Source organism: Polypterus senegalus, chromosome 1 (genome assembly GCF_016835505.1).
Source record: "Polypterus senegalus isolate Bchr_013 chromosome 1, ASM1683550v1, whole genome shotgun sequence".
NCBI lineage: Eukaryota > Metazoa > Chordata > Cladistia > Polypteriformes > Polypteridae > Polypterus > Polypterus senegalus.
Genome location: NC_053154.1, coordinates 237587431 through 237605984, shown reverse-complemented (window position 1 = coordinate 237605984; position 18554 = coordinate 237587431). Strand labels below are relative to the sequence as shown.

The window sequence follows — 18554 nt, the reverse complement described above, 5'->3', positions numbered from 1 at the left end:
AAAAAGAATGATCCATGACAGTTGGTTTGCTGTGATGAATAAAAGTTGCCAAATTAGTCTGTCTAATATATCATCCAAATCTCACCCTTTATGGGCTTGAACAAATTAATGTCTGACTACATTTCTACCTGACATTTATAGTTGTGCTCATCTACTCCATCTGCATTTACATGATAGTAAAATAAATTACCAGCTGTGGAAGTGCTGTGTGAGGAACATGAGGTCATATGTATAATTTATAATTTTTTCTGTATATTTTCTTTACTGCACACATGGTAGGTACATTAGTAGAGAACCCTTTAACATGAGCAACAATCTAATAATTATACTAGTGTTGCATCATTTTAGTATGTTAAACTTTCATTGTTTAAGTAAATATAATATATACTATATTATATATACTGTATATATATATATATATATACAGTATATTAAATATATTACAGCAACACATTAAGCATATCTAAAGATTTGTGGTAAAATATTTTACTCCTTAGATAAATGACAGCATAGAATGGTTCCTTGAACAATAGAAGTAGAACCAAGGCCAAATTTATTCAGTAATTTTCAGAATTTTATATTTACTCAAAGGTGGTGTGCTACAACACACTAAAACAAATAAAAATGTATCTCTCTTGGTATTAATTCAATATACCAATGAAGTGAAAATTTTGAAAGGATGTGTAGACTTTCTAAATGTGTATTCATTTAAAATAAATCCACAGGGCCTTTTGTGTGTTTTATGTCCAGACTGGGCATGCTAATAACAAAATATTGCATAATAGTATCACTTTTATAATTACATTTACTTGTTATTGAGTTGTATGCAATAATGCCAATAACTGTATGCCTAGAATGTAAAGGAAAAACTCATGAGAAAAGATTAAATTCTGACCCACCAGCACATTGTTTTAAAGGTTATATATATATATATATATATATATATATATATATATATTATATACTTTTCATTTTAATTTTAAGGCTAAGCTAAGAATATTTTCCCTTAAACAGAGAGAGACAGAGAGAGAGAGAGAGAGAGTTTACACAGATCATAGAGGAAATTAACTTTCTTTGACCTGTGGTTACAATTAAAAGGCAAACTCAGTCTTAGGACAAATGACCACCCACTTTCTAGATATTCAACAACACAAGTTAAGTTTCATGGTTTTAGTGGGCTACAAAGAAGATCGCATTCTGACATTGTGACTAATGATACTAACATCTTCCAGCCAATCTACAGAAAAAAGACAATAGCCCACCTTCTCCAGCTGCTTTGCAAAACTATGACCAAAGAATAAAAGCTAAAGAAAAAAACAAAAATAAAAATAAAAACTAAAAAATGGATTTGATAGACAGAAAAAGAGAAAACAGAAAGAGAGAAAGATTAATATATTAGACTGCAGAATGATACTCTGAAGTAAAATGTTTTTTTTTTACCATGAACAGTTTAAAACTATCTACATTTTAAATTAGCTGAATTTGAACAATATGTTTTAGAAATAAAATCCCTACGCACACCCTGTTAATAATTATGGACAATGAGAAACAAATAATGCCTAAACTTTTTATGTTCAAAGAGAAAACGACAATGTAAAATGATGATATCCCCCACTTCTCAGAATTATCGAAGGGGCTATACAGGCATTGATTAGATTTGGCAGTGTAATGCTAGACAGTGTAAGCAGAATGATAAAGTATTTTGTCAATTTAGATAGACAGACAGATATAACTTTATTCATCCCAAGGGAAAATTTAGCTTTTACAGAAGCTCAAGAAATATGGAACAAACAACAACAACAACCACCCTCAAAACACATGGAAGATTTACATAAAATAGGATGGACTGTGTAATTTAAAGTGGCTACCTTTCTGCTGACCCACATTTAAGAGTGGCTGGTATTTAAACTATTTTCACATAATCAGTATGTCACAATTCAGTAAAACATCTTAAAATAAATATTAAATAGACTTTAATAATTGAGTTAGAAGAAAATAGGAACTAATGCTTGATAATGTTTCCTTTTATTTCAATTTGAATGAATTAATTTCAATTACATCTCATAACTTTTTATTTGATGACAGTATTTTAGTAGCAGATTCACACGATAGTTATTGAGAGATAGGAAATTCTTAACTGCAGTAATGCCTAAAATGTAAATTGGTTACTAAGTCTAATGGTATGCCTAATGTTACTTCAAGGATTAATAATTTAAAAAAATGCACAAATGGTGCTGTGTTTCTTTTGTTCTACAGTACATTCCAGATACTGTGGCAGAACAGCCATACACTATAAAGAGTACAAAGATCAAAATATAACAAATGCTTTTTCTGTATTTCCAGTAAAATTTTGATATTTGTAAGCCAATCAATTTACATGGCATGTAATAATGGCCATAAGATACTGTATCAAATTCACTATTTCAATAAGGTTTTCAATTATACAAAATAAAAAATAATGACTAATTTGGACTGATATAACAACCTAGTACGTTGCAATATAGAATGTTATTTTAATGTTTACCTTCTCCTCCAGTTCTTTTATTTGCCGTTTTTGAGCTTCTATTTTTTCTTCTAGCTCTTTAATTCTCTAAAATATTAAGAAAAAGAAAGTATAACAGTCAACACACAAACTTGCCTGCTTTGATTCCTGTTTTTGATCATTTGTGACCCTGAGCAAACAGCTTAAGCTACCAATCCTTTAACCATAAAAATATATGTAAATAATTGCAATTTATTTTCTTTTTAGTCATGTTGGTTAAAGATGTCCAAAAAATAAACAGTAATAATAATAAAAAAGTATAGTGAGTGCAAGAAATATTCATTCATTAATCAAAACCACTGTCTCTCTTTCTGTGTTTTAATGAGCCAGCACCTGTCATGGTCAAATTAGATGCAAGGAAGGTACCATCACTGGAAGGGACACCCATCTTTTCTAGGGCACACTCAAATAATTGAGGCCAACGTAATGTGCATGTCCATGAGACAAAGGAGAAATAAAAAGTACCCACAGAAAACTCATGCAGGCCTCAGGTGGACATGTAACCCTTAAACATTCAATTAATGGCTATAAATTAATTAGGGAATCTAATATTTGTGCACTTTCATTATTTTTCCCAGTATGCAACAGTACCTATATTTAACATTAAAATTAAACTGTCATGAAAAGTCAATAATATATTCATCAAGGTTTTTCGGACTTGTAATACCTTTTTAGTATTTTTTTTTGGTCTTTGAATATGAGAATCAGCTCACAGGAAAAGAGACATCCTTTTTTAAAAGGATTATTATGCTCTGAGTGCCTGCTAAATAATTTTAAGAGCATTGTCTGATACATACCTGTTGTGCATGATGAACCAACTCCATCCGTTCCCTCAGTATCTGTGCATCACGTTCCCTTAGCTCACTCATGACTTGCCGTTTCCACTGCTCCACTGCACTTTTTAATGTTTCCCTTTCCTCCTCAGACAAAATCTCTGACATTTTTGCACCTGCTTCTTGCTGTAGGGCATCAAACAGCATAGCCTCCAATTCAAGAATCCTCTGACAATGTGTTCAGTGCAAAATGAAGAAAAAGAAAAGGTGTGAGTTTTAACATCTCTTCCCTGTTCCCTCTTCCCTCAACAAGCTACTATACAATGCATCTAAAGTATGACAAAAAATAAAAACATTCTAAACATTTGTGTATGTTTATGAATGTGCTGTTTTTAAATTAACTTCTGGAATGAATGATGAGTTTATTGAGTTTACATTATCTGATTCTTGAATGTGGAAAGCTTTATCTCTAATAAATAAACAACACTTTTATGTTGCTGAGCATTTCTTACATAACAGATTAAACTGATTAAAAAACATTGCAGAAAATAAAAAAATACATTTGAAACAAGTATCACAGTTACACAGTTTTAAATAAAGCTGAAATTGAATAAACTAAATGTATCAGTTACGCCGTCTGCTAATGACTACAAAGTAATTAATTCTGTGATAACCACATTACCAAGGAGAAATGTCTTACAAAGTGACTGTATCATTTTCCTCTTTCTCTCAAGCATTTTATAATTCACCTTGTGTGCCTGATCCATAGACTGCTTTCTGTAGTCCAGTTCCTCTTCCAGATAACCTTTCTGTTTACTGAAGAGATCCTAGCAAAGAATATGTAGACTATTGTTAGAATATAAAATATAATAAAAAAAACAAAATGCACAAAAATTTGAGAAATGCATTGTTACCTTTTCATTTTCTAGGTCAAGCATTTTTTGCTGTAAAGCAGATTTTGTGACTTCTATTTGTTGGAGCCACTGAAAAAAATTAATGAAGCAATAATAATAATAGGAAGCTGGAGAAATAGAAACATTTATATAATGCATAATAATACAAAAAGTAGTTATTTTAAAAATTAGTTGTTAACTAAAATATGCACTTAAAATGGGTGGCATGGTGGCGCAGTGGTAGCGCTGCTGCCTTATAATTAGGAGACCCGTGTTCGCTTCCCAGGTCCTCCCTGCGTGGAGTTTGCATGTTCTCCCTGTGTCTGCGTGGGTTTTCTCCAGGCTCTCCAGTTACCTCCCACAGTCTAAAGACATGCAGGTTATGTGCACTGGCAATTCTAAATTGTCCCTGGTGTGTGTGTGTGCACCCTGTGGTGGGCTGGCACCCTGCCTGGGGTTTGTTTCCTGCCTTGTGCCCTGTGTTGGCTGGGATTGGCTCCAGCAGACCCCTGTGACGTGTAGTTAAGATATAGCGGGTTGATAGATGGATGGATGAACTTAAAATGCCTAAAATATTATGCTTCTTAAAACACAAAACCCACAATGCAGTTGTGTACTGTAGTGTACTGAAGGTTGTTCATTCATTTTCTGAACAAAAGCTTATTCTCACCTGATTTATAGGTTTATCAGGTGACTCACATGCATGGCTGTGGTTCATCTTATTAGCTCAAATCAGATATCTGATGCCATTATGGGACAAGAGGGGGAACTGTCACTAACAGTCTTGACTCTTCCCTCCACAGCTCGGAGAAGATGCCCTTTGAGGGCGAATGATTTTGCCCTTCTTCCTCCCAGACACCCTGCCCCTTCCAATTCAGTCTTGACTTAAACCTACTGCAGGATGGAGCTCCCAAGACAGATGCTTAGCAAACTGCCATTAATGGCTACAACTTATATCTTTGTTTAGTGCTTACATCATCAAGGGCCTGTTTTGTTTTCTAAGAAAACCTGTTTTGTTGATTTATCATTAAGTTGGGTGTATGGCTTGGCACTGCACCATTTCTTTGGACTTCATCTGTCCTTTGCAGCATGACATGGGTTACTATTATCACATGTACTTCTTTGCAGGGAAGCAACCAAAACTAGAACATTGCTCAAAATATGCTGGATCTGTGAGTGCCTGTCTAAGTAGCACAAACACACTGATATGAAGTTAAACATGTTCATAAAAATTTTTGCTGGGTGCCATCATCCCATCTGCATTTCTTTTCAGCACCCAAATGCTGTGCTGTGTTTCCGTTTGACCATAAATAAACAGAAAACTTGAACTGTGATTAAAGCAAAATTTACTACTTTCACGTGAAACATTGACATAAATGCAAATTAAATTAAACTGTTATGAGCATTTTGAGCTACAATTAAATAGTATGATGCATAGGTCAGCTGGAATACAGGGACCTGGCTCTCTGTTGGTACCTGCTGATGCTCACACTATACTCATAGTACTGTACTGGGCTCTTTGCCAGTGTTGAATCTACTAACACATATGAGTATTGATCTTATAGTCTGACTCTGACTCCATACTAACACAACAAGCACAACAAAGAAAGTTTGTGTTTCCCCCCACCATAGAGGAAAATAAAGGGCAACTCCAGACCCATGCACATACGGAAATGAAAGAGAACATAGTGACTAGTATGAAACACCATGCCAAATGCCAACCATTCAAAGTATAAGTACCCATGCATGTGAAAAAGAAACAATATCTAAAGTGTAATAAAACTGGTGTTATGTTCCTAAAATGAAATGTTTTTTGGAAAGGGTGATGCCCATAGCAACACATTGTGAACTTATTTAAATACTCAAAAGTTTCAGTCAAGAGCAAATAGTTTTTTTTCTTTTCTTTTCATGGCTCCTGATAGATACCGCCATTAGGACGTTCTGTTCTGTGTTTTATGTATGGATAATAGGGACAAAAATTACCCTTGTCGTCATCCAAAAACAATTTTGATCCATGCCTTCTTGTCATGCTATTTGGTAATTTACTGTCTATAACAAGGTTAACTAAATAACAAATGACAATGTCATCGCAAAATTATCAGTATTAGGCCCCATACCGGCATTGATAAAAAATACATCTGAGAGATATATGAGAAAGAAATATCCAATCACGTTAGTGTGGAAAATCACACTCTTATTTTAAGAGATACATTATTCATAAGATAAATCCAAAGCTATAAAGAATGTATACATTTAGTGGAGTGATAGACTGCCTTGAATTGCTATTCAGCATCAGTGTCCTTTGAAAATTGTTCTTAAAAATTTGTTTTATTTTTAAGTTTCCATTTACAACCATTACATTTTACTGTCTATTTAAAATAACTCCATTAACTTGATCATTATATGTTTTAAAAATGTTTCAATATGAAAATAAAATGTCTGTTTTTATTTCTAAATTTCCATATTATGCATTTGTTTTCTGTTAAAAATGACCAAATTACAAATTATTTTCTCTTTCTTTTTCTGTTGTTACCCCTACCAGGAAGAACAATGGGGGTACTTTTTACTTTGCTTAACTTTTCAAACTGTGGTTGCTTCTTTTGTCTTAATATTTCATATTAGATGAGGTGTTTAATGAATTGGATTTTTTCCCATACTATTATGTGTGTGAATTTTTAACAAAAACTATTGTAGATGCCACATGGGCTGGACGAGCATCCCAGCCAGGAGAGGGGATATTCCCTTACCCGGATGGGAGACACCTAATAGGCAAATAAGCATCCTGGCTGAGAAGGAAAGAAGGAGCAGACCTGGAAGGATGGATCGGAAAGGATGGATGGACAACCCACTAAAAAGAAAAGATATCACTGGTGGTTTTTTATTCCCCCAGCATGCTAGATGGCAGCGGCACCGGATATCGTTGCCCAGTAGAAAGCCAGCAGGGTATTCAGGGAAATGTAGTCTGGCAGAGCAGCACTGCTGGAGTCACTGGGTGCCGCAAGAGGGTGTAACGGACTTCCATATGACTGGAAGTGGCACCAGAAGTGCTCTTGGGTCCTTAATAAAAAGGGCCGCACTCCCTTAACCAGGCGATTCGGAGATGGGAGGAAGAGAGGCAAAACTCGACTGGAGGAGGGCAGTGCGGTGGTGAGAGAATTGTGGTGAAGAGAAGAATTGTGGCAAGAGAAACCTGTGTTATTGTGCTTTTTTGCAACTTTGGAAAAGGATTTTGGTTAATAAACCACCCTTATTTTGAACCTGGGGCTGTCTTTGTGTTTGTGTTGGAGCTGGGCTTACTGACGCCCCGGTTTCCATAACACTATTTACTATTTGATAAAGGGATTAGTAATAAACATTATTATGTAAGGCTATCTATAAAAATAAGTGTCAATATTTAATGTCTAAAAAATCACTGTGGTTTGAAAAAGTGCTTTATAAAACAGTTGTTAATTTAAATACAGGACTGTAGGTGCTTCCTCTAATGACACAAAAGTGGTGAATGTACTGTAGATCAATGTATGTGCACTCAGGAATTTAATTAATATTCATAAGCATGAAAAATTACTGCTCCTGAAAAAATAAGTTATTCATAACCGTTCATTTTTTCTGTTTACGTAATGTCATTGCAGGGTCATTTTGTGAAAAGGTTTTACAATGTAATTAATGTTATTTGTAACTTGCAGAAATGAACTCACATACTGTCTGCATTAGTTAAGAATCAAAGAATGCACACATGATGAATCATATTGCAGTCAATAAAACAAACAGAAAAAAGTGGACAATTTTCAAAGTGAAAAAAAAAATTTAAGTTTAATTTAAGGCATGTGATATTTATCCTAGGCTAAAAATTGATCTCTCATTTATTGTGTTGCAATTTATGTTGATTTTTAAAATTGGTATTATGTATTTATTGTAGGCCCACTCACTTTGCAAATTCTGGCATCACCTTTGTGTTAAGAAATGTTTCTGGCTCTATACTGTGTGCTAAATGTGTGCTTAATTTGTTTATATCTTTCCTGAAGACAAATTGTGTATTTGCAATGATACCAACAATAAGTAGAACAATAAGTAGCCAATGTATTTGAAAAATGACATAATTAAGTACAGAAATAATTTTTCTGAAATAACTAGATCCATACATCTATTTGCTGGACCTAATTATGCATGTACAAATTGGCAAAAGCCAAACACTTTTCTTGACATAAAATGGGATGTATTATCTCAAATTTATCCTCACATGCTAACAGTCTTGCAGAGCAACATTCATTGGAGCTCCACTAAAACACAATGAGTCAAAATTATTCTTTTTTTAAAGTGATCATTCACAACAGCACTGGGTGCAAGGCAGAAACAACTGCTGTAAATTTTTAATTTAAAGAAGACATTGTTTTCAAAGGTTCATTATGAGGCATGGCGTGAAATGAAACATACTTAACATGTGTAAGTACAGTAAAGTGTAAAGGATGAGCATGGGAAATTTGGGCTTCCTACATATATTGGAAGTCGCAGAAATAGCGAGGAGGGGTTTCCCCTAAAGAAATGAAACCGCCAAAAAGAGAGGTTAGTTCCGAAAGTCCCTTATGGCATAATGGTGAGAACTGCCAAAAAGAAAATGTTGTTTTCAAAAGTTTGTTATGGGGTACGGCATGAAATGAAACATACTTAACGTTTGTAAGTACAGTGTAAAGGATGAGAAATTTGGGCTTCCTACATATATTGGAAGTCGCAGAAATAGTAAGGAGGGGTTTCCCCTATCTATATATACAGTTGAAGGGGTACATCTGTTACCAGCTTGGGTGTTGTAATAGGACATGAAACATACCTAACTTTTATAAGTAAAATGCAAGGAATGAGCACGTGAAATTTCAGCTTCCCACCTATATGGAAAGTGGGAGAATTAGCGATGAGTCAGTGAGGGCTTTGCCTTTTATATATATAGATAAGGTTTTGAAGTGCAGTATATGTGCCGCAATTTGCTCTACAATAGTTCTGCAGTTGATGCTGCTGACTCACTACCCCACCACTTCTAAGTTTAACGCTAACTCTGAAATGGACAAACACATGTTCAATATGATTTTTATTTTCACAATATAAAGTTAATCAACAACACCCTCCCTTTTCTCTGGCGATACCAATCACAAAATATACATGTACAACACCATGTGGGAAGGTGAGAATTGAAATGTGGTAACTTAAGAAATTATAGAACATGAATGCAGCAAATCACCAGGGGTTCTTTTCAAGAAATAACCTGCAATCGAGTAAGTCCTGCCTCACTGCCTCCATCTACTGGCAGAAAGACAGGGTGATCAAATGTATGTGCAAGTTTGCTATTGTTTTACTTTTATTTTACTGGTCTGTTTTAAGGCATTTGTTATTAAAAGATAATTTCAAAAGTACAGCTACAGGAATTTTATTAACTTTGTAAGGAACATACCTTTAATTGAAATATCTGCAGTGATTCTACTCAAGACTTTAAAGAGAAAACAAATTACATCCCTGGTCTTTTCTAGCATTATGAAATATGTACATAAAGTATTTTGTCAGTGGGTTACTTGGAGCTGTAGGAACCTGTCCCAAGGCATTCGACTAATGTTGTTGTAAACCAGGAAAAAAAAGACAATTCCAATATGACTTATTCATCAGTAAAAGGCTGAGCATAATATTTCAAATGATGTTTGGAATGTAATTTTATAAAACTATCCCAGGAGAAAGTAGGATGAAATGACTCCTTTTATTGGCTACCTAAATAGATTCACCCTACTTTCTCCTGTATCAACCTATGGCTAACATGGTACAACGCTCTACTGGTAAAACTATCACATTGATAGTTATGTTAGTAGAACAGTATGTAAATGAATATTGATAACAGAACTAGATGTACAACACATTTATAAATAAGGACTGTTATTGTATTTTGTTTTTAGTTCTTCAGACTCACAAAATTAACTGATATATGGATACCTCAAATAAAACATCTAACAATTGTACAATCAGTAGGTAGTATTGCTTAAAAAATACTTACTTTTTCTGCTAAAGCCAGAATAGTTCTTGCTTGTATAACAACAACTTGTTCATCATTTGTCAAGTTCTAAATGTGAAAATCAACACATTAAATATCACATTTCTAGCCTCTTTTAATTAAAACGTGTAAACTTTATAAAAAATACAAACATTGCCACATAAAATTCATGCACAATTTATAAATGCAACATACACTTACGCCGTTATCGCCTAAAATGTCCAATTGTTTCATAAGATCTGATATGATAATATCCTGACAGAATAAAAAAAATCTAATCAATTAAATGTTTATTTCACACATAACAGATTCATTTTAAATTGGCTTACCGTGACACCTTCTGCTTCACAATACACTTGGAGTGGACTTGTACCCTCTATGAATGGAATGTTTTGAAAATTAATTGCAGGAGATCTTCTTTCTCGCTCCTAAATTAAGATATTACATATCATAAAATGCAGTCTAAAACAGTCTAAAATTTACTTGCATAATCAAGTTTTAGAGAAAACAAAAGTTAATACAGTTAGAAATGCCAAAATACATATAGTATACTAGCTGTGTAAGCCTGTTCTGTAAAAAGCCCAGGCTTCTATAAACAATTGATTCTGGCACTTCAATCAATCAATCGCATCGGTTGTGCATTTCTGGTTAAGCAAGGTTCTCTTTTCAGCGGTTTCGTTTTGCCGACGTGCTTGCCTCCGTTGTCTATCAGCGGCTAAGCAAATTTCTCTCTCCTCAGAGGTTTAGTTTTGCCAATGTGCTCACCTTGCTTGTGTATTAGTGTCTAAGTGAGTATCTCTCTTTTCTCGGCGGTTTCACTTTGGCAACATAGTCGCTTTCTTTGAGCTTCATGCTGTAGCCTCACACTTATGGGCGGCCCTGAACTTTTGGGCCGGACAGACAGATACACACACTTCCATGTGTAGACAATTATATATAAGATACTATAGATGTACATTCATTTATTCTTAAGCTGACCTAATCCAATATAGAATCATATTGAACTGGTTGCAAGGTTGAAAACAGCTCTGGACAGAAATTCACATGTAAGACTCAGAAATAGATATAATTCACCATATAAAAAAATGCTAAATATATATAATATCTATTCTGAGACTACAAAATACATAAAGGCATGAGATGCACTATGTCATGTTTACAACAAATAATCATTTGTAATAAAATATTAGCCACTAAAAAAAAGGTAAAAGGTTTTGCTGTTATAATGATTTTTAAAAATCGTGTGTCATGATCATCTTGTAATATGTCAGAAACCACTACTTCAGACTTCCTAATAAATAGAAGAAGGTCAAATTTGCATGAAATTAACTATAAAGAAACATATTATAAAGGGGACTTGTTACTCACATAGTATATAGCACATTTTACATAATAGGTAATCAGAGAAAATAAATATAAAGGATATAGCATGTGATGTATGAAATATTACTAAATACCTTCCATCCATCCATTATTAAACTCACTTAATCCAGTTCAAGATTATGGAGAGCCTATCCACCAAGTCCTGGAAACCAACAACAGCTGGAGTATTACCCCATCAACTAACTCTTGCACCTATATTTGCTTAATGTAAAGTTGCTAATTATCCTAACTCAAACATGGGAGAATATTAAAGTACTCAGAGAAAAACTTACGTAGACAATGAAAATACAAACAAACTCCACACAGACAGTTGCTGAAGCAAAATTCAGACCAAAAATTCTGAAGCTTAGTGGCAGCAGCCCTAACCACTATGATACTTTACCTATTACCAACCTGTCATAATTACTTTTTGATAATATTTAATCAAAATAATACGAACATTCAGTAAAATAAAAAAATAATTTTAAAAAGCAAACATCCTCACCTCAAGTTCCAGGATGCGAAATTCTAACAGCTCATTTTGGTCTTTAACATCTTGGATGTCATGTTTTAACTTGCTTTCTTCTGACTCCATTTGCTTAATCTGAAAATCAAGAGGTAAAAAAATGAAAAATAAACAGTGCTGTTTATGTTGCCTTTGTGGATTTACAGTGAATATATTAAACAGATCTTGATTCAGCATAATTAAAACTCTGTAAATTATCTACATATGTGTTTAGGCTGCTCACAAAAATTATAAACACATAACGCTCATGCAACTTGGGCAGTAAAATAAGCAAACAATTTTTATTTATTGGACTTTATAGGAGTTTAAATTGTTTTTATAGAAAATAAAAAATGTTTCTGGTGCACAACTAATACAGTACTGTGATTTTTTTTTCTGTTATCTGGTATACATATAATATCTCACATCAAAAAAACCCACATGCAATAATTTTTGTCAAACAAATGCTTGTGAAATTTAAACTCTATTTTGTAAAGTTTATAAAAACACAACAGATGCTTTCCCTAAAGTAATTTGAAACCACGTAAGAATTATACATAATTGGACAATCTTGGTAAGCTTTATATAAAATGCACTATTAAGTGCATACTGTACTGTGTGTATCACTTCATTTATTGAACCTATTTGATTTAGTTCCTGTGCTGCAGGAAGTCCCAGCATCACTGGGTGCAAGGCAGCCCTGGACACTCACTAACACATGAATAAATTTGTTATATTATAGTTTTCCTCAAACATAATGATCTTCTTATTATTTAGTTATTGATGAATAGTGGTGTTCTAATGCATAAGTATGGTGTATCTCATAAAGATTTAGGTTCAAGCTTATCTTCAAGAACAATTAAGAAGTGAATCTCTGAATTCTTTATCTCTACTTTCATACTGTAAAATAAATGTTCTGCATGTAGACAATAAAAACTACTTGTAATGTAATTCACACCTCAAATAGACAAATTAAGGAGTGAAGGGTGGGAACTGTTTCATTCTATTGTATTAATTAATATACACATCTCTTTTGGGTTCACATCTAATCAAATGGAAAAAAAAATCATTTTCTGTGAGGCTTCTGTGTGCTTTATAATGAGTGGACAACTAATAGCCATGGTCCTAAAAAGTTAAAGAATAAGTAAGCAATCCACACTAGGAAAAAACTAGGCTCAGCATCAGTCAATTGTGAGTGTAACATGGATTATCTGTACTCTGGCATCATTCAAAATTTCCTTTAATACAGCTTAGAGAATAACTATAATCATAAAGGGTACAGGTACATGTACAGAAAAGCAACTGAACAAGCCATGTTAAATTTTGTTAACATTAAAACAGGTTGTCAAATGTGACTTTCCAAGCCACAGATATTTCAGATTGGAACTGCATATACAAAATAAACTACACAAAAAAATCCTTGGCAGAAGACCTTATCCACAAGTTCTTGGTTTCTTCGATAGAGTGCCTGCTTTTCTTCAATCCATTTCATATCCTAGAATTACAAGTTCAAAAACAGAGATTAATGATCCTTTCAGTACTATTTATTGTCTATTTAATGTAACTGGTTTCAAAAAAATGTAAACAATTTATTTACTGTTAATTAAATGAAACACATTAAAATAAAGCAGGTTAGAAAATTACTGACTGATTGACATATTAAAATACAGAGATACTATATAATATATTTTTCAATTAATTAATCTAGTACTTACTATCCTAAAATACTTTCTAAAACACACAAGAATACATATAAATATTTACCATCTTAACTAAGGACAGAAAGCTGTAGTTTCATCACAATAATTATGCATGTACGGTAATTACTGTATAGTTGTGGCCAAACGTTTTGAGAATGACACAAATATTAATTTCTACAGAACTTCACTTTGTGAAAACCAATATTTGTATTGTTCTCAAAACCTTTGGCCACGACTGTATACTGTAACTTAAAATTAATCAATTCATTTTATTTTGTTGCAAAAAGGATTTACTACAATATTTTGATATGCTTTTTCCATAAATGCACCTTTCTTACGTATTTGTTGATTCAGAAATTTCAAGCACAATGGGTTTTGCTGAGGATTTTTTAATACAATAGCCCATATGGAAAACTTTACTAAAAAGTAACCAAATTGTGATACCTAGATGCATGACAGATAATCAGTATAAGTTCTGTGGTGATTGCTGCATTGCTATACCTGGCATATGAAATTCCTTTACACTAAGGTTTAAAGTAAAAATGAATTCTCAAAAATGTGAAAAAGAGATCCTAAGAAAGTACAGAAAGTGTTGAGAAGGTATATTTTTGCAGTAGGAACAAGGTCAAGGTCACAAAGGAAGACAACTGTTGGTTAAATTCAAATTTTTGGGGTTTAAAATCCAATGCTTTAGCTAGGGCCACATCTCAGGCATCCAACTACTAAAGTATCAAGAAAATCTAACATACACTCTACATAAGTCATTAAAAAAGTCTTAAGATATTGCAGACTACATGACTGATAATATGTGACTTCTGATTCAAGTTAGCTTTCAATTATGTTGTACTAGCAAAATACCTGTGCTTCGCAGCGGAGAAGTAGTGTGTTAAAGAAGCAATAAAAAGAAAAGGAAACATTTTGAAAATAACGTAACCTGATTGTCAATGTAATTGTTTTGTCACTGTTGTGAGTGATGAGTGTTGTTGTCATATATATATATATATATATATATATATATATATATATATATATATATATATATATATATATACATATATATATATATACATACATACACACACACATATATAAACATATATATACATATACATACATATCTACATATATACACACACAGCTATTTCTATCAGTGCAATACGCTGTTTGTTAAAACGGTTGACTCCCGCTCTTACGTGCAATAACAAATCAAATAATTCAGTTGCCTTTGCTCATATGTCATTTTAGAGCTGGACGCCTGGCATCTTTTTTTGGCCACAAGTTCGTTTCTGTTTGGTGTGAGGTTCTGTGTTGTGGAGATTCTCAGGATGGATTGCAGGTGCTCATCAGTGAGGCGACTCCTGTGTGCTGTTTTGTTAGTCTTTATCACTGAGAAGAGCTTCTCACACAGATATGTGCTACCAAACATGCACAAGGTTCGAGCCGCATGTAGACGGACTTTTTTTGTTCTTCAAAGTCACCAAAGCGCCGTGCAAACTCAGTGCGCAATAACTCTAGCTTCGCAATAACTTGCAGCATCATAAGGTAGACTTGATTAACACGGTAAGTGTTCGGCAAGGCAGCTGAAGCGCTGCATTATGGGATCTGTAGTTTATTGTGTTACCAGCGCTTCATATACCCAGGCCATTAATAACAATAATACAGTATATAAAATGATCTCGGGGCGGATATAATTACACGCCGGGCCGGATGTGGCCCGCGCCCTTGAGTTTGACACATATGGACTAAATAGAACTTGAAAAGATATATTTTTTCAAATGTGATCGCGCAATTCAGATAGAGTTGACGCGCACTACAGCCTGCATGCCTCAATGAGTCATCCTCCCTCGCTCTTACTTTTTTACCGTTCATCTAATGAATACACTGAGTATGGCTTTACCAAAACAATCATTGATGGCGAATAAAGTATCCATTATTCGAGTATGTAGATCGGTATTTATATATACATATATATATACCCGCGTATCGCAGCGGAGAAGTAGTGTGTTAAAAAAGGTAGAAAAGAAAAGGGAACATTTTAAAAATAACGTAACATGACTGTCAATATACAGTATTTGTTTTGTGAGTGTTACTGAGTGTTGCTGTCATCAAGGATTTGATTATCATTATTTCTTTCAATCAGGTTCGTATTTGTAGGATGTGTTGTGTTCAACTTACATTCCGTGTTTGTCAATCGTTGTAAAGATGACAGGTTTCATTCATCGATTCGTTTCTATAGCATCAATAAACAGCTCGTCTTCTTCTTTATCTGAGACCTGACACACTGCATGCACGGGTTTTTTTTACACTGTCTTCCTTTAGCGGGACATTGACTTTTTCCACCGTGTGCTTTGTTTCCGCAGTAGCTGGATTTATGAATATGCTTATCAGACGCTTCATATTTTTGCTGCCTTTTCAATTGTGTAATTGGTTTTGTTCAGCTCTTTGGAACTGTTGCTTTTATCTGTGCACTGCGTCCAGTTCACGTGAGCCACTCGGTGTACATGCATCGAAGGTTCCCAGCTGTGCTGGTGCCATCTCGTGCTATGTCCATGGCTGTATTTAATGTTACCTTAGTCCTGGCACTTAAAACTTTCTCTCGCAGTTTCGCTGAGTTTGTGTCAAACACCACCCTGACCATCTCATCTTCCTCTCCATAAGCACAGTCCTTCACCCGTGAATATTTACCCGTGGCAGTTTGCTATTGGATTGCCGCTGACGGACGGCCTTATATGGGCAGGCACTAAATTACAAACGCCAGCGGCAGCCTGTCTATGAACTTAATTTAAAGTGTAGGTTTACATCGTGCTTTGTTTCAGTAGCAGAACTCATGAATATGGTTGTATATGTCACTCGCTCGCTTCTTATTGTTTCGCTGCCTTCTCAATTATATAATGCATGTTTTCTTAAGCGCTTTTTTGAGGTCTTCCTGGTTTTCTATGTACTGCGTGATTACGTGGAGGGCATGATGATGTCACACGAAACTCCGCCCCCACGGCGTTGAAGCTCATCTCCATTACAGTAAATGGAGAAAAACTGCTTCCAGTTATGACCATTACGCGTAGAATTTCGATATAAAACCTGCCCAACTTTTGTAAGGAAGCTGTAAGGAATCAACCTGCCAAATTTCAGCCTTCCACCCACACGGGAAGTTGGAGAATTAGTGATGAGTCAGTGAGTGAGTGAGTGAGTGAGGGAGTGAGTGAGTGAGGGCTTTGCCTTTTATTAGTATAGATACAGAGAGGGGTTGAAAAAGCCTGCATTACCAAAGCCCCAATATTTTGAAAAGGAGCAAGTTAATAAAACATTTTCTGTACAAGAATGTGCAGTATGTGCAATATTCTATAGTCATATTAGACAGTTCAACACAAATTAAAATGCAGAATGCACAGGAGGGGATGGAATGACATTTGGCGCAAATCTCCAGGGGCCTCATGTATAACGCCGTGCGTAGAACTCGCACTATAACATGGCGTAAGCTCAAAAAACGAAATGTGCTTACGCTACCTAAATCCCGATCAGCATGAAAAGTCACGCTCATGCACGCGCTTTATGTAATGCCCCAACTCCTCCCAGAATTACGTCTCTTTGAATATGCAAATCAATATAAATCGCCCTTAAGCTCAGCCTTCTGTGAAAAGACAATGGGAAAAGCACGGGGGAAAATATAAGAATTTCAGCGAATACCAAGTGGAGGCAAAGGAAAAACATACTATTTGTTCAAATAAACCGTGGTATAATCAACAAAAGGAAGTTGATCGAGTGACATAGCATGTTGGAGAATCTTGAAAGCTCACGTTAACAAAATCGCACAGTGTCGGAAATAAAAAAGAAGTCACATATCAAAGTCGCCGTGAAAAGGCGAGTTGTAGCCCACTGTTTGATTGTCATATGAAAGCTTTTTAGGGTACAGAGAAAAAAAGGCACACAGTGGGGAAAAAGCACGAAATGTCAACTTCAAACTCGACATTTCCACTTTAATCACGTAGTTTATTTTGTCATTAAAGTAGAACATCATAAAATCGTTTAATTAACCAGTTTCTCAAATCACATCGTAATTAAAGTAGCATGTTAAATGCTTTGTTTTGTATTTGATCTTCTATGTGCTCTATGTGTGTGAATCACTACTTGCTTCTTAAACCGGCTCTCTTCTCTTCCATTACATTCGTGATATTACAGCTCTCTGAATAACTAAAAAACTGAGATGTATACGTGATATCATTTTTATGATGATAGGAGTTAAAGCATGTTATTAAACATGAGTTTCACGGAGCAGTGATTGTGTGCGACCTTCGATTAAATAATTTATTGCAGCAGTACTCGTGGCAGCTCTAGGCTTGTGGTGGCACTGGGCAGAGGAAGAATCGGTGGCTCCTTCGCCCGCCAATGTCAGTAAGGTAGCTTATGCATGGTGGATGGCTACGTCCGTTGCAGACACTGCATAGCCGCCTCGTGCTCATGACACAAGCATTTCACTTTTGCCGAAATTTGTCGATGCGTTTTTAGTTGTGTTGTTATTTTCTCTTTCTGTTTTATATTCAACATATATTGGTGTAGCCGCCACTGCAGTCCTTGCTTTTCTTTCCCCAAATACCCAATCACCACACAATCAGCTCTGAAATAGAAGTTGAGCCATCTGTAAGCTTAGCGCCGATTCTTCAAAACGTTTAAGGAACATTAAAATATCTTCGTAGTACACGTTTAATTATTCTATCCTTCACGACACTCCCAGTGAAGAATATAGATTATTTAAATGAAGT

The 18554-nt window shown here is 34.7% G+C and overlaps 1 protein-coding gene across 18 annotated transcripts in view; it reads right to left on the bottom strand.

The window, feature by feature from the left end:
- Positions 1 to 18554, bottom strand: part of jakmip3 (Janus kinase and microtubule interacting protein 3) — a 124174-nt gene that overhangs the window by 11403 nt on the left and 94217 nt on the right. For 8 of the 18 annotated variants that reach the window (XR_005635734.1, XM_039770312.1, XM_039770321.1 and 5 more), the window contains 9 exons: positions 13530 to 13592; positions 12098 to 12196; positions 10560 to 10658; positions 10426 to 10485; positions 10234 to 10299; positions 4230 to 4298; positions 4065 to 4142; positions 3340 to 3543; positions 2525 to 2590 (listed from right to left, as the gene is read on the bottom strand). Coding sequence is in view for 17 of the 18 variants with exons in the window: in XM_039770312.1 (XP_039626246.1) it covers positions 2525 to 2590; positions 3340 to 3543; positions 4065 to 4142; positions 4230 to 4298; positions 10234 to 10299; positions 10426 to 10485; positions 10560 to 10658; positions 12098 to 12196; positions 13530 to 13592 (804 nt within the window). In the remaining variant the exon portion in view is untranslated. Of the gene's footprint in view, positions 1 to 1262; positions 1336 to 2524; positions 2591 to 3339; positions 3544 to 4064; positions 4143 to 4229; positions 4299 to 10233; positions 10300 to 10425; positions 10486 to 10559; positions 10659 to 12097; positions 12197 to 13529; positions 13593 to 18554 lie in introns of all 18 variants that reach the window. The other 10 variants (XM_039770383.1, XM_039770452.1, XM_039770435.1 and 7 more) reach the window with 3 other exon arrangements.